This window comes from Plectropomus leopardus, chromosome 21, assembly GCF_008729295.1.
Source record: "Plectropomus leopardus isolate mb chromosome 21, YSFRI_Pleo_2.0, whole genome shotgun sequence".
In the NCBI taxonomy this organism is placed as follows: Eukaryota; Metazoa; Chordata; class Actinopteri; order Perciformes; family Serranidae; genus Plectropomus; species Plectropomus leopardus.
Genome location: NC_056483.1, coordinates 11,067,460 through 11,082,585, shown reverse-complemented (window position 1 = coordinate 11,082,585; position 15,126 = coordinate 11,067,460). Strand labels below are relative to the sequence as shown.

The 15,126-nt window shown below is 40.1% G+C and overlaps 1 protein-coding gene across 1 annotated transcript; it reads left to right on the top strand.

Moving 5' to 3' along the window:
• Positions 1-1,611: 1,611 nt before the first annotated feature.
• On the top strand, positions 1,612-14,390 carry crhb (corticotropin releasing hormone b). Its single transcript, XM_042510531.1, has 3 exons — positions 1,612-1,646; positions 12,525-12,601; positions 13,065-14,390. The coding sequence occupies exon 3, from the start codon at positions 13,085-13,087 to the stop codon at positions 13,598-13,600; it is 516 nt and encodes a 171-aa protein (XP_042366465.1). The 5' UTR covers positions 1,612-1,646; positions 12,525-12,601; positions 13,065-13,084; the 3' UTR covers positions 13,601-14,390.
• The last annotated feature ends 736 nt before the right edge of the window (positions 14,391-15,126 follow it).

Below are 15,126 nucleotides of genomic sequence, written 5' to 3'. Positions count from 1 at the left end.
TAAGGAGCATAAAACCTACACCCCTGAGAAATGAAAAGATCTGAACATCAATGAACCTTTATGGGGAGTTTTGGATTGCAGCGTGCAAAGCAGATTTACACCTCCTTCACCCTTCAAAGAGGGATTTTTTTCCTTTTCAATAAACACACTTTCAGACTGTGACAGCATCTAAAGGAGGTTTGAATCTGTTTTCAAAGGAAAGTGTGACGCTGCTCCCCTCTTAGGTGCTCGGTGTTATTTGGTGTTTCTGTTATTTTGTCCCCACTTGCTCGGGCTCTGGAGTAAAATGTGAGGTGGTGGGTTTTTTAAATGTGGGACTCCTGCTGCTCTCTTGTCATTTTGGACTTACCAGGAAGTGAAGAAAATAAGCTGTGATCAATTCTCTGGCAAAAATACGTGTCTTTGATTTCTGTTAATATGCACATGAAAAAATGTTGGTTCCTTTGTGCTTTTTGGACATGGGGTGAGGCACTGGTGGAGGTTGAGACAATGAGCCCCATCACCTCTCATGGGAGCAAGACGGAGAGATTTTGTGGTGGTTTTGCCTCTTTTTGTTGTTGTTTTCATCTCTGTAGTTTTTACACATTTTTTTCTGATTTTGTGTGTTTTTGTAGTTGTCTCTTTAAAATTATTTTGGATTTTTTTGTTCATTTTGTGTCTCTGTGGTTGTTTTTACCCCTTTTTGTAGATATATTGTATCGTTTTGCATTTCCTTTGCATCTCTTTGTAGTTTTTTGTGTTTCTTTGTGGTCATTATGAGCCTCTTCCTGGTCCATATATGTTAATTTGAGTTACATTTTACAGGTGAAGGCCAGTGGGGGCCCCTAACACCTTTGGGCCTGTGCCCAGTAGGCCCGTACAGTAATCCATCCATGGGTTGCAGAGAACCTTCTTTAGAGGTTCTCTGCTGGTTCTTTCCCGAGTTAACCTCATTGAAATTTAAGATTAACCATTAGAGAACGTTGTAAGCCCTTGTATTGTTCTTTAGAGTTGTCAGCTTAATTTAGTGTAGTTAACTGGGTAAAGAATACAAACACTACATTACAATAACCTACAAACAGTGTATTTCAAAAGGATAGCACATTAAAGCAGTAGCTTTGAGCCATCTTGCCCCCATTTGCACAGAAATATTCCAGGATTGAAAAGATAACATATTGTGTTTCTCAATTAATATTAAGTACAGGATTCTGAATCTTCATTTTGTAAGAAATGATTGATTCTTTCATATTTTGAAGGTTCAGTGTGTAGGATTTAGAGAGATAGATTGGTGGACGTTTTACTTAATGTATAATGATCTGATACCTCACAATGAGCCCTTCATATCTTCATAGGGAGCGGTTCCTCGTCCATGGAGTTTACATGTTGCACTGCCATGTTTCTACAAGAGCCAAGAACAGACAAATCAAACACTGGCTCTAGTTGGGGTCATTTGCATTTTGCATCAGCCACAGTAGTTACCAAACCCTCTGGGACAAGAACATCTGAGGAACACTGATTCTGTAATGTAGAACTGCTTTATTCACTGTTTTTTATGGTTTTAATCACCAGATCCATTTTTTGGGGGAGAGGAAGAGACCTCTGCAGATAATTCAACTTGTGGTAAAAACCTCCTGAACGTCTGGGTCTTCAATTATCAAAGAAAAAAGGTGAGCACACATTAGCAGGTGCTGGGCTTAGCAGCTCAACTGTTTGTTCATTTGTTTTGGAAAGGAAGAGACCTGCATAGATAAGTCGGCCTCCTGAGCAATAAATACTGAAGGAATTCTAAATAGCACAAATTTAAGCGGTTGAAATTTGCAATCCTTATCCTTATCACTAGGTGCCATAAAATCTCCCTAAATATTACATTGTTTTTTAGCCTTTAAATTAAAAGTGTCATTTAGAAGCATATTGACTCCTCCATGGTATTATCTGTCATCATTCAAGGGTATCCAGGCTCAAAAATATAAAAACAATGTAGTCCTATAAGGCAATTTTAATAGTTCTATATAGCACAGTTTGACAGAAATACTTTTAAAAGATGGGTGCCATATAGAACCAAAACAGGTTCCCCTATGATAACAAACCAAAGAGTGGGTGCTGTTTAACATGATTTTTGTTTAGAGTGCAGTGTCCTGATATCTGTCACAAGTGTCACACACATGCGCTTACACATTCACATTTTCACGCAAACAAGCGCCTCAAAATGGAACCAAACGCTATCATCTGAGCTAATTCTCAGATTCTGAGTTTTTTTTAAAGACTTTTCTCTGGAGCACAAATTTATAGATAATTCACACTCTGGTTTGTACATGGTGCCAACGCCACTGGAATACACAGCAACAGCCACAAGGCCTCAACTCCATATGCACCCCCAAATAAAAACCTGATGATTCGGTGCCACTGCTGATTTAGAACAAATAACAGATGCCGGATCTGTTTGGTGATTCTTTCCATGCATTTACAGGCAGGGAGGAGGGGTGCGCAACAAAGCGGCATGTCGACTGTGATTGTGTGAACTGCCTCGGGCTATGTACAACCTACTTGTGGTTAGTTAGGCTCCTGTTCCTTCTGCCCTGTTTGAAAGTCATTGCCAAACCAAGTTAAACTAAATGGCGTCCACCCCGCGGCTCAGTGTTATATCACACAACTCAATCGGGCAGATGGCTGCATGTACTCTCAGCTCAGCTTGCTTTCTGCTGGAGGTTTATTAGTGTCAAGTATGCATTGTTGTGAGCATGATACAAACACATGCATAGATGCTCGTGTACTGGGATACGTAGTGGAGAGCGATGGCTTCCAGCTCAATGCAGAGAAAGGGTGTTGTGCCAGTATCCGAATCCCTCATCTAATTAATGTTTACATAACTGTGGCTAATGTAATTCATGCTCGCTCATGCTGAGAGGGGTCAAGGAGCTTGGGGAAGCCCACCTGAGTTGACAATCGCTTGTGTGGGAGTTGTATGCACAGTCCACTGAACTGAACACATCAGCAGGGATGAGGGGAGAAAAAAAAAACAAACTAATTACAAAACACAGCTTGCAAACAGTGATCAGCAGTTCAGTAATCAAATCGAAAGTTCTTGGAAAAGTTGTTGAGTGTAGCCTTTTGGCTACCATCAATGAATATCTGAGCTCGGCATGCTGGTTAGTATGTAAAAGTGGAAACAACAATTAGCTATGTAAATGCATGTACTCAAATATAATGACCTGGAATTGAATTAATTTCTTCTATTTACAGTATCCTGCAGCAAAACAAACAACCTGCTGACACCACAGAGCACTTAGTGAGTTTTTAAAAAGTTGACGTGAAATAATTGTGAGGAATCGTGCGAGCTAATCTAAATTGCTGTCTCAGCAGGGCACGGGCGACAAAGACGAACGTCACTTTTACTCTATGTGACATATTTATTCTCAATTTCAAGGAATATAATGAAACACTTTCTCTATCAGCACATTAAACACAAAGCAAGTTTAAATATAGCAATCAATTAAATGTTTGTTGTCACAATGGCAAGATTAATTGTGTAGTGAGAGCAACACATTTAATTGTGCTATAATTAGATGTCTAAAATAACCCCCAGTCCCTTACAGTTTTTTTTCTGCGCTACATCACAGCACTCGAGCACCCAGGTACAAATCAGACACTTCATTAGAGCTGTGCAGTAGAAAACATATTTAAAGGTTACACCATGATGATGTTTGTCTCAGCTCATGAATGCGAGCGTTCATGACAACAAAGATTTACTGAGGTGGATGATTGTTAGGGTGAGCTGTAGGGTGGAAAAAAAACTCTCCATGGCAAAGACACAATTTTTGGAAACTGGAGAGGGTTTTCTAAAGATTAGGAAAATGGTATAATGTGAATCTTGCAACAAAGACGAGATTTAGGAGCTGAGGAAGGATGTGGTAAGCAGCTTAGACGACACACAGAGGTCAGTGTTAGCAAGCAAACTGAATATTAAATCTACAGATCGCCAGCCGCTACTAAAGTGCAAAACTTGATGTCAAGAGAGGACAAAAGTAGGATGTGTAGTAGTGAGATTTAACAAAAAGAAAACACAACAGGCCTGCAGAGGTCTCGCACTCTGGACACGGATAACACAGTATGAAACAAAACAGGCAACTGGTAGCAGCATCAGTGCATCGCCAGCAGGATATCCTAATGTCTGCCAAAGCAGCTGAAGCATAACAGTAGACAAAGTGAGGCAGCATAAAGGAAGAAGAAGATAGAGTTGCTTGAAATCACATCGTGGGCAACCTACGATGTTGCTGTGTGAAGACCACGCGTATCCTCTGGGCTCAGACACAGCGCTGCTTAAACATATCAGGATGCAAAGTCTTTCACAAGGTCAATACGCTTGGCAGCATAACAAGAGCCTGGCAGCTGCAATTGAGAGCATATGAACAGAAACACATTTTTTACCCTTTAGCAGTACAGAGGCCAGTAAAAAAAAAAAAAAAAAAAAAGTTTTTAAAGTTAAGGCAGTAAAGGCTTGGGAGTTCTTGTAAACTGTAATTCATGATATAAGAAAGTAAATATCTTTGCAGAAAGCTCCTTAAAGTTTATTTTCCAACTGTAAAATGTCCTGTTGGGTACATGTCTTAGTCACAATTATTGAATTCCATCTGCAGCGTAATCCCATCGTGTGCTTGACATCACGATCGCGCTGTCCTGGAATGTAAACAGCAGACGCAGAAGGACACCTAGAGCGTAGTATGCAGACGCTGAAGTCCACTGCAAAGCGTCAATATATGATGACTTGGGATGAGAACGTGTTGTGTTGACTCACCCTGTGTTACACTGAATTTGAAAAGAAAATGTTTTTCTCGCATGTCTCCAGAGAAGAAGAATCCAAAAACTGAGAAAATGCTTATTGAAATGAAATAATGGGGTTCTAAATTTAACAACAGCAAAACTTTATCAATACATCCATTTACAAACTCACACATACAGTTTAATCCAAGTCTCATTTATCCAGTTGTATGCTCAGTAATTGTAAAACAGCCCTTTCCAATGAGGAACTGAACTAAAAATGATGTTTGAATACAGTTTCACTGTTGTTAAATGTGTTTATGCCATCTCATCAAGAAAAAAAGTTTATTTTCTACAGCTCAGTGGACGGTTTCTTCAAGTCCTTTGTATTGCTAAATGTTTGGATGACCTCCCGTCATCACTGGATGAGGAGGGGACAGTGAAGGACAGCGCAGCTCCTGGCACCTCTTCACTCTGCCTCTCTATGTTGCTTATCCCAAGAAACAATGTCACTCTTTAGTTGTCCAATCACTCATGCTGATGAATTGACTAGACAAGACCATCTTGCATGTCCGGCTACCTGTCATCCGCCTTCACTGTACCTGCATCTCCCTCCTCTCTGTATCTCTCATCACGAGTGTCTGTACTGTATATTCACACGCTCCCTCTCTCTGGAGGGTTAAGCCTGATGTTGAAAGGCTTCTGACAGAGGAGCAGATTAATGTGCGTATCTCTGCTGATTGATTCATTACATTAGTTTTATTTGACTAGTTCAGCTGATTGATGCTGAGCTCTGGAAGCTTTTAAATTACAGACACTCAATCGAATTAATCACAGGGAACAAAGTTCAGTCCTGCAATGATCCTCTGACATGTTCAACTCTATAATTTTTATTTATTAAAACATATTATTATTGTAAAGTTACAAAAGGCAAAGCCACATAGTTTAATTTCTTAAACTACTTTGGAGAACAGCACGATTCGTTTTGTTCTTTCTTTCTCCTGTCTTCTCTTGTGCACTTCTCAGATTTTCCCAGACAGCTGCTGCTGTCTGTTATAACTGTCTCATTTTTGATTTTGGCCTGGAGCTACTGTGTGATCAGCGCCTGTTAGCTCCTCGCTGATGATCAGAAAGGAACCAAGGATGGAACATAGACACCTACACAAACAATTAGAGAAAGAGGAATGCTTCGCAACTCACTGTAGGAAACCCACGGCCTCTCATCTTCTGATCTTAACCAGTAAAACAGAGAAAAGAAAACAAAGAATGAGTCATTTGACTTACTCAGGGGTAAAACATGCACGGATAAGGAGGTCAGTTCTGTACAGCTTGTTTTATATTGAACAGACCCTCTTCTAATTATCATCTGAAGAGGTAAAGACAAAATCAAGATGATGTTTTTTGTGGTTAAGTTTTCTTTACAAGTGCTATCAAGATATTTATGCAGCTCCATTTTGATATGTATAACACAGCCCAGCCCGTTTAGTGTTTTTCTCATTAGGCTATTTTCAATGCACTTTGTGAAAAACAACAATGCATCTCTTCCTGAACAAACACAGCTGATTTCACTGCATCTTCACTGGCTTGCATCCTGTCTAATGTGACAGAGGACATCCATTATGTGTGCTATGGGGCAAATGCCCAGTGCACTCATCTGAGAGGACCCTAGGAGCCTGGCTTTAAGAGTTGTACACATATAGAAGCAGAGCAAGGCTTTCTTGGAAACTGGAGACAATTCGATGAAGTAGTCATCCCATCTCCGCTGTCTTATAGACAAGGGCCAAAAGGTTAACTCTGTTGACAAATGTGTTGACACTGTTGTGTAATGGTAGATTACATTTGTATTATGACAAAGTAGTGGCTATCCTCATGCTGAACCGTAACTTATTGTGGCTGCTTTTGTCTAAAAAAAGAAAAAGTTGCTGCTGCTCAGATGAAGAAAGGAAAACCATGCTGCCTCCACCACACTGGTTTCTATCATTAGCGCTCCATTTGACAATAAATCCATCCCCCATCTATGAAAACTGTTGCAGCTCCTCAAAACGAAGCAAAGAGTTTTGCTATACAATTTTGAATTTTACATAAGGGAAAAATGGTTATATAGTAGAGGGCATAACCATTTTAATGTGTATAATGGCAACTCTGACTTGTCTGAACATCTTGTTTTGGTGCTTAACCCCAAAAAAGAATCTTTGCATAAACATGTCTGAGTTAACCACTGATCACTGTGACAGACACAGAGGCAGGAAGAAACTCATTCAACCATTTCAGCCTTTATGCCTCTAAATGTTACATGGAGACAGGAGATTTTTAAGGTCTTTGACACGTAGAGACGAGCCGAGTCTAAAATAGAGAAAATCATTTTAAATGTTTCTTTTCTCTGGCTGTCTCCTCTCGCTTTGACCTGTATGATAGCTGTCAATGTTGATGCATATGATGTTTGTCAATCATTCTGCACTAAGGCCTGGAGTTACTTTGTTCTCCCGCAGCTGATCACACTTTACGGATGCATAAACAAATGACAGATGCAGTATTTTGACAGAAATATTGAGTTATAAATGATTCAAACTTTTGCCATGATAATACACAGTAAAGAGTTCACTGCAAAATCTAAATTATACATATTTGCTCTTACCTGTTAATTGTTTTGGTGGGAGTTGAAATATCGGCCACAAAGATGCCTGCCTGCTCTTGAATATAATTGAACTAAAAGACACTCGGCTTGTGGTGCTCAAAGCGCCAACAAATACATTTGAAAAGCTCAACAGCAATGTCTTTTTCCAGAAATCATAACCTGGTTACTTAAGATAATCCACAGACGTTGCTGTGAGCAGTTTAGTGTACTATTTTCTATCTACCTAACTGAACCCGACAACCTTCACTGCAACGAGGGAACCACTGAGTTAGTTTATATTACAGCTCAAGTGCGGCCATTTAAATGTTTACATCTCGTGCTGCTACAAACACAAGCCTCTCGTCCATGAGTAGATGCACGCTTCCTTCTGTGTGGTGAAATGGTTGGCGGGTGTAGTTCAGTGGAGGGGAATACTTCCTAGATGCAACCTGATCTCATCCTGACTGGTCATATTTTGACGTTTGGGCTGAAGCTTTTTGCAGTCTGTTTTGACGCAGGGGGACAGTGGTTATAGGTTTAGGCAACAAAACTGCTTGATGAAGGTTAGGAAAACATTGTGGTTGACGTCATGTCACTCGACTCATGAGACTCACGCATTCACTAGTCTAAGGAGTGAGTAACGACTGACGTGATAAAATAACTCAACATTGACTTTTAGTTTTACCCGGGATACAAACACTGGTCCCCTTAGTCAAAGTCTGGTGCTTGTTTTACCTGTCCAACTACAACCCCACCTGTTCAAATTAAAGTGTACTTTTGAACTCTTTTATGCTCTGCCTGTTGTCCTGAACATCTGATAATGATGCTGATGGGTTTGTATTGCAGTTAGTTGAAAGCCTGGCGTGTCTCATACAGACGCTAAAGGGTGCATTGTGCATCCGAATCTGTTGTAGGTCACTGCCCAACTGCCGTTTTTTGATGTCCTGGGAATGACACTGGGCTGCTACATGAACTGCTTACAAGGTCTGTGGATTATTTTAAGTAACCAGGTTGTATTTTCTGGAAAGAGACATTGCCATTGAGTTTATCAAATGTATTTTTTTGGCAATATGAGCACCACAGGCTGAGTGCATTGCAGTGCCATTTTATTGGAGAGAAGGCAGACATCTATACGGCTAATATCTCCAACACTCGACAACTCACACCAAAACAATCTAGATTAATAAAAAAAGCACTACAGGTAAGAGTAAAAATTTCTATTTTTGATTTTTGGAGCGAACAGTCCCTTTAAGGGTTCCCAAAGAGCCAATTATGGTCAAAGTGTTATCAAACAGCATAGAAAACTGGGTTACAATTTTGGAAGAAATAGCTTTGCCCTAGATTTCTCTTGAGATGGCAATTTCTGTCATATTATGAAGCAGTCAAATCTGCACGGTCTAAGAGTGGACATCTGCTGCCTCACGCATTTGAGTAAAACATTACTTGGCATATCACGTATCACTGAAATAAAACATCACCTAATAACATGAAATCATGCACAGAAGCAGAACATTTATTTCCTGGAACTATATATTTATCTTATTTCCTGAACAAAGAAGGAAAATATAAGTATATAAAAAAATCCTCAACATTATAATAATTGCAATATGAAATCTCTGAATGAGCAAATTAGGTTTATACTACAATTATGTTTATTTATACAACAACCATGAATATTTCATTTTGACTAAATAGTGAGACAGACTTCCTGCGTCAATGCTGAATAAGATAGCAGGTAATTCATTTTAGAGCAGAACTGCAGCAAAAAAGTTGCATTGTATCTTGTCATTTACATCTAGATGCGACCCAGTGACATGGCCTAATATTAAAAATATTTATGGTCCTGTTCCTTTTATCCTTTTCCAAACCAATAGAGATATAAAATAAATATAACCTTTATAGTATTTCCAACAAACACCATCCTGGTGCTGTAAACGGTAACTAGCACACCAGTTGTGAAAGGTCTGACCATATGAAACATTTACACCTCCTCTGAGAGTAACCTTTGCAAAAACTGCAGCTGTTGTAGGAAATTATTGAGGTTTCATAAAAAAAGGTATAACTAGATGTTGTAACCTGTTTGAAAAAGTTACACCTTCATAGGAACAAACTGGCTTGGGGCTGAGTGACATAGACAGGGTAGAGATGTCAGAAAATAATGAAATATGGGCCAACATATTGTTGGGTTTGACGTTTTCACAGGATTTGTTGACAGTAAAAAAAATCATTTTTTATAAACAACAGACATATCTTATAATTTAATGTATATGCATAGACACTTGGTTAAATGTAAGTATCTGCTCTCCAATTTAAAGATAAACTTTTTAAATTAAAGTTTCCAGGATGTTTAGTCTCCAAATTGGCCATGGTTGTGATCAAATAGAAATGACAATTTAGACAGAGATTCAGTATTTCCCTAACAGGCGTTATTTTCCTTCCTCGAACCCTGTGCTAGGAGATTGGCATCCACTTTGTGAACAAGCATTAGGGAAGCCTCTGAGTTAACACCTCCAGAGCTACACATGCTAGATTCATATAGACAGACCGCCCCTTGGGGGCTTTGCTGCATTATGGACAGCTCTACTTCACACGTTCTCATGCAGGCTGCATACATACAAGTACACTGTTGAGTTGCATGCAAGGAGAGGAAGCCAGCTGTCTCACATTTAATTTTTCAAAAGGTGGTCATTTCAAGAGCTTCAGAAGATCTTATAATTCCAAAAGTTTTGCTTGAGATATGCTTAAGACAAATTATCAACAGCTCTTTTTTAAAAGCAGCTGAATTGTACTGAAGAATACTTGAACATCAAGTAAACTGGAGGCAATATTGGTCAGCAGCCTTTACTCTGCATAGTTAATGAGTCTTTTTAGCCTCAAGCTGCCTGGACTGAAGATAATCATGCATTTAATCACTTCTATGTCTAGTTTTCTGGTTGTGTGAAAGCTGTGTGTAGTTTTGTGGTCAAGTGTAAAACCAGAAATGCTATTTCTGTAAAATTTTCCATCTCTTTTTTTTTCTTAAGAAGAAAGGCCAAGCTCCCACTTCTATTAAAGATGTGTTTTTATAACAGGTTATGTCACATGGACTATAAACCAGAAGGACACCTGAGCTACAGGTCAGGTGGTGGCGATCTGAGTGTGGAGCCCTGATCTCTGCAGTCCCAGCAGTCAGCACCAGAATACCTGTTCAGACTCATTTCAGCAGTCAGAGTGACCTTGCTTATTGAAATGAGTTTGTCAAAGTCGAGCAGAACACCGGAAGTATTAGGAAAAAACATGGCTCAATCCACTGGGGAAAGCGTTGCAATTATTTAGGAAGGGACAGCTTTGTTGAGAAGCACTTGTCCCTCCTCGGAGCAGATTAGAAAGGCAAATGATCAATTAAAAGAATCTGTTGCCATGGAGAGTTTTGTTCGTCTGACAGTGTTTCTGTGAAATCCTTTCTCAGAAACACTTTGAAGTGTCTGGTATGGAGATTCACTTTTACCCTATCAAGTCCAGATTTCCTTTTTTGGTATTAACCTGCAGAAAGAAGTCAGACACAAAAGTCATTAAATAGCAACATCCCAGTTTCCCTAAAGGAATCATTAAAGTTGTATTTAATCTAATGGTCTGAGGGACTCTCCCTAATTGAGGAAACAAAGGGATAACGATTTTAGCCCGAGTCTTTTCCGGTGTGGCGTCACAAGAGAGGATTTCTCTCCCACTGATCTGTGCAGGGACAGTGATTTGAAAATGAGGTGACATGAGTTGACCACGAGCAGTCACTCTCTCATCTGGCGGTGTTTTCTATTTGTGTCAGCCAACATGTGTTTCTCATGATGGGACCTGACACCTCCCTCCCCGGAGCTGCACAGAGCATGAAGAGCGACAAGGGGAGAGGCTATAGGAGAATTTTCATGCCGACTGCAAATTACACTCTGATCATCTAAAATGTTTAAGGATAATGTGTGAACATTCAAAGACGGCAGACAGTGAGAAGAAAAATCCACCTTTTACTTCATTACTACATATACAAAATCGAATTTTCTCCTCTCCTCTCTCTTAAACCGCCGTTTTTTTATGTGAGTGCACAATATTTGCAAAGTTACTTTGACCTCTGCATATACCGTATGTCTGGAACTTAGTTTCTCCCCAGGCTGAATGTCTCAGTGAAATGGATTTACTGTTAAGGATTAATGGGAAGGGTTTTTACCACATTGTGAAAGGTGACTTAACAAATATATGGACTTTATGCTTTAGGGGAAAACTTTTAAAATTTCCACAGACATTAGCAATTAGTAATTTCATTGCACAATAGCTGATCCAAATGTGAAACAGACAAGGGAGAGTTCTACTTTCTATCATGAAACTATTTAAGATTCTAATGGCTGATATTGGATTAAGATCTCCATCTTGAAAGCGTGGCTTGGCGGCAAGCCCCTCTGGAGCGAGGTGGCCGAGACACCCAGTGGCAGAGTTAGTGACGTATGTATGTGCAGCAGCAATGAATCACTGGGAGACAATGCCCCTCTCACAGCCTGAGCTGTTTGCTAATGCACATTAGTGAATATAACACAGGTCAGCTGAGAACCTGCTGTGGAATCATTAGTGTGGTGCAATGTGCAGAAACAAAGCCAGTTGAGAAAATTGCATCAAAATATACCACCTGCAACTATTTGATGCATACTACTTCTTTATTTTCCTGCATGGCACTGTAACTGTAAAATTTGATCAAAAAGAGCATTTATTGTAGTTTGTGTAATATTTCTGTCATGCAGAGCACATTTAAATCTGACTCTGGACACTTCACTCTGAAAATGAGCTGCAGGTGAGAAGTAGAAAGAAAAATCAAACAGTCTTTCACCTTTGAGTTTTTATTCTCCTCTTAGAAACTAAGAACCCCCGCAATTATTTTGAACGAACTCATTCAAGTGGAAATGCCAGCAGGTCTGGCACCTATAGGCCTATTCTGAAAGCACAGAGGTAGACGCTGGGTGCACGCGCGCGCGCACACTCACATATGACTCATCTCATCTAAACTAAAGCACTTTGTCAGAAGCGTCCATTCACGTTACACCCATGCAAGAACGCGCAGACTCAATCTCGGCTTGGAGCGCGACACTTGTAGTGAGGTTGGCTATATAAGTCCATTCAGCATCTACTCTTTAAGTAACTATATACTTGTTTCCTCAAGAAAGTGAAGGAGGGCGGCATCTCGCCAACTACCTGGAAACCTGCAAGGCTGTACTGGACCTCCTCTAAAGATATAAGGTAGGAACATTTTTAATCATTTGACCCATATTGTGAGATTTTCTGCGTAAATTATTTGGCACATTACATTTTCTCGTTTTCTCGTCACGATTTCAGCAAGCTGATTGTTTTTCTTGGTATTTGCAATGAACTTATAGTGCTGAAAATAAGTTTAGATTGCTGGCAATAACACTTAAACTTCAAAAAGGATCCATAACTGAGTCAAAATCCAGCATCTCTTTACGCGCAAATATTCCACATTACGGACCGATTTACAAAGACCCTTTTGTATAATTACTGCAAATACGGTTGAATCAGAAAATCTCTCACAACAATTATTAAACTGCATTACTTTTATTTATAGTCATTACACCGTTACATTAATTCGATGACTGCTTTACGTGCGTAAAATCCACATTACGCAGCACATTTCATTCTAGAGTGGGGTTGAAGAAATAATCTCGGCGTTTCTTTTTCTTCTCAGATTCCTGCTGATATCCTGACATGAAGCTCAATTTACTTGGCACCACCGTGATTCTGCTTGTTGCCTTCTTACCGCGCTACGAATGTCGGGCTATTGAGAGCCCTGGCGGTGCCCTGCGCGTCCCAGCTCCCCAAACCCAAAACTCCCAGCAGCAGCAACAGCAGCAGTCTGGCCCCATCCTGGAGCGGCTTGGAGAGGAGTATTTCATCCGACTGGGCAACGGGGACTCTAACTCTTTCCCATCATCGTCCATGTATCCCGGCCGATCACCTGCCATCTACAACAGAGCATTGCAACTCCAGCTGACGCGGCGTCTTTTACAAGGGAAAGTTGGGAACATCAGGGCGCTCATAAGCGGCTTCGGAGAGCGCGGAGAGGACGAGTCGATGGAGAGAGGAAGGAGGTCCGAGGACCCGCCGATATCCCTGGATCTGACCTTCCACCTGCTGCGGGAGATGATGGAGATGTCCAGGGCGGAACAGCTGGCTCAGCAAGCGCAGAACAACAGAAGAATGATGGAGCTCTTCGGAAAATGAAGACCTCTCTCCAGTCCGCCAAAGATCTCCCTTCTCTTTCTTTTCTCTCTTCTTTTCTTTTTGCATTTTTACCATCAGCACAAAACATGCTCTGTACAATATAGTGCTGCTTTATCACTCTTATTATTTAGAGCTTCAACCTCAAACTATGGAGCGTATACAGGCTTGACTTAAAATGATCCGATTGTACCTTGCCATTTTGATGTTGGTGTCAAATCTGTAGAATCACTCGTTCTTCATATTTGAGATGAAATACTTTTGGTTGAAATACTGCATTGACGATTTTGTTTTAGATTATGAATCCCTGTATTTATGATATTTATGTTTGTTAATAAACTTATGTGCAACCAGTCATTTTCTGTTGTGCAAGAGAACGTCTTATATCTATATTTTTAAATAAAAAATTAAAAGCAATACTTACATTTCTCTGTGGATATCCTTACATATAATAATAACTCCCATGAAAAGTAACTGCCCCCACTTACCTTAATACTAATTTGATTAACATACACTTTCATAATGATTGTTGACACATAATGTTACATTGGAGAAATTGAGGTTTGGAGAGAGCACAAATGGCCACTGCATCTTCAGTCTTGCCTACACAAATATTGATTGATAGTTTTTCTAACTGAATATAAAAACCTTATGGTGTAACCATGGCACTGCTCTGGAGCCAAGTCGTGGGTTAGCTCTGTGCCTCTTCTCTGACAGCAAGAACTGCAACAACAAAAATTACAAATTTTAAGGATGCAGTAAGAGCGCCTGCAGTCACGCAGGTGAAGAGCATCCTTTCTCCTAAACCCTTAATCCTCAATAAGCAATTCTCATTAAACCAGCAAGAGGCAACCACAGACTGCTGAAAGATGCACCACTGATAGCTAATGAGTGTGAAAGACACTGTGTGTGTGCTTATCCATGTGTGTGTGTGTGCATGCTGTGCTGATCCTTGACCCACAGTGTAACTAAACAAGAGCTGTGGCTGTGAGTCATCCTATTCTGTTTGGCCCACTTAGCAACTTGGGGCTTAGTGCTGCATTGAGCCCATTTGTAAAGGATCCAACTCGCTGAGAGACGATGAGCAATAATTAGATGGGACTCAGTGGTGGACTACCTCAAAAGCAGAGTCACAGCAAGGTGAGACCATTGCAGGGCAGGAAATAGATAAGTGAAGGTCTGAGGCACGCTGCAGTCTTGTATGTGCAGCGGGTCGTAGGCAGGAATGGTATCACGATCATACTGTAGATGATAACTGTGAACAAGCTATAAGACTGGCAGTAATGCCTTTTTTATACGGATTTCCTTTGATAGAAATAAAGAAAAAGAGTGTGAAGAGGAGATAAAGAGAACTGTTTTGTTACACATGAATGGGTAGGGGTGTTGCACAACATTTTTTCCATTGGTACTTCAGGTCAGGCAGTGACCTGAAGTACAAAGACACATAGTAACAACAGTTGAATTTTTGTAAATCTGCTTGTAGGTGTTTGCATAATACATTTTTAATGACACATAATATATAATACACT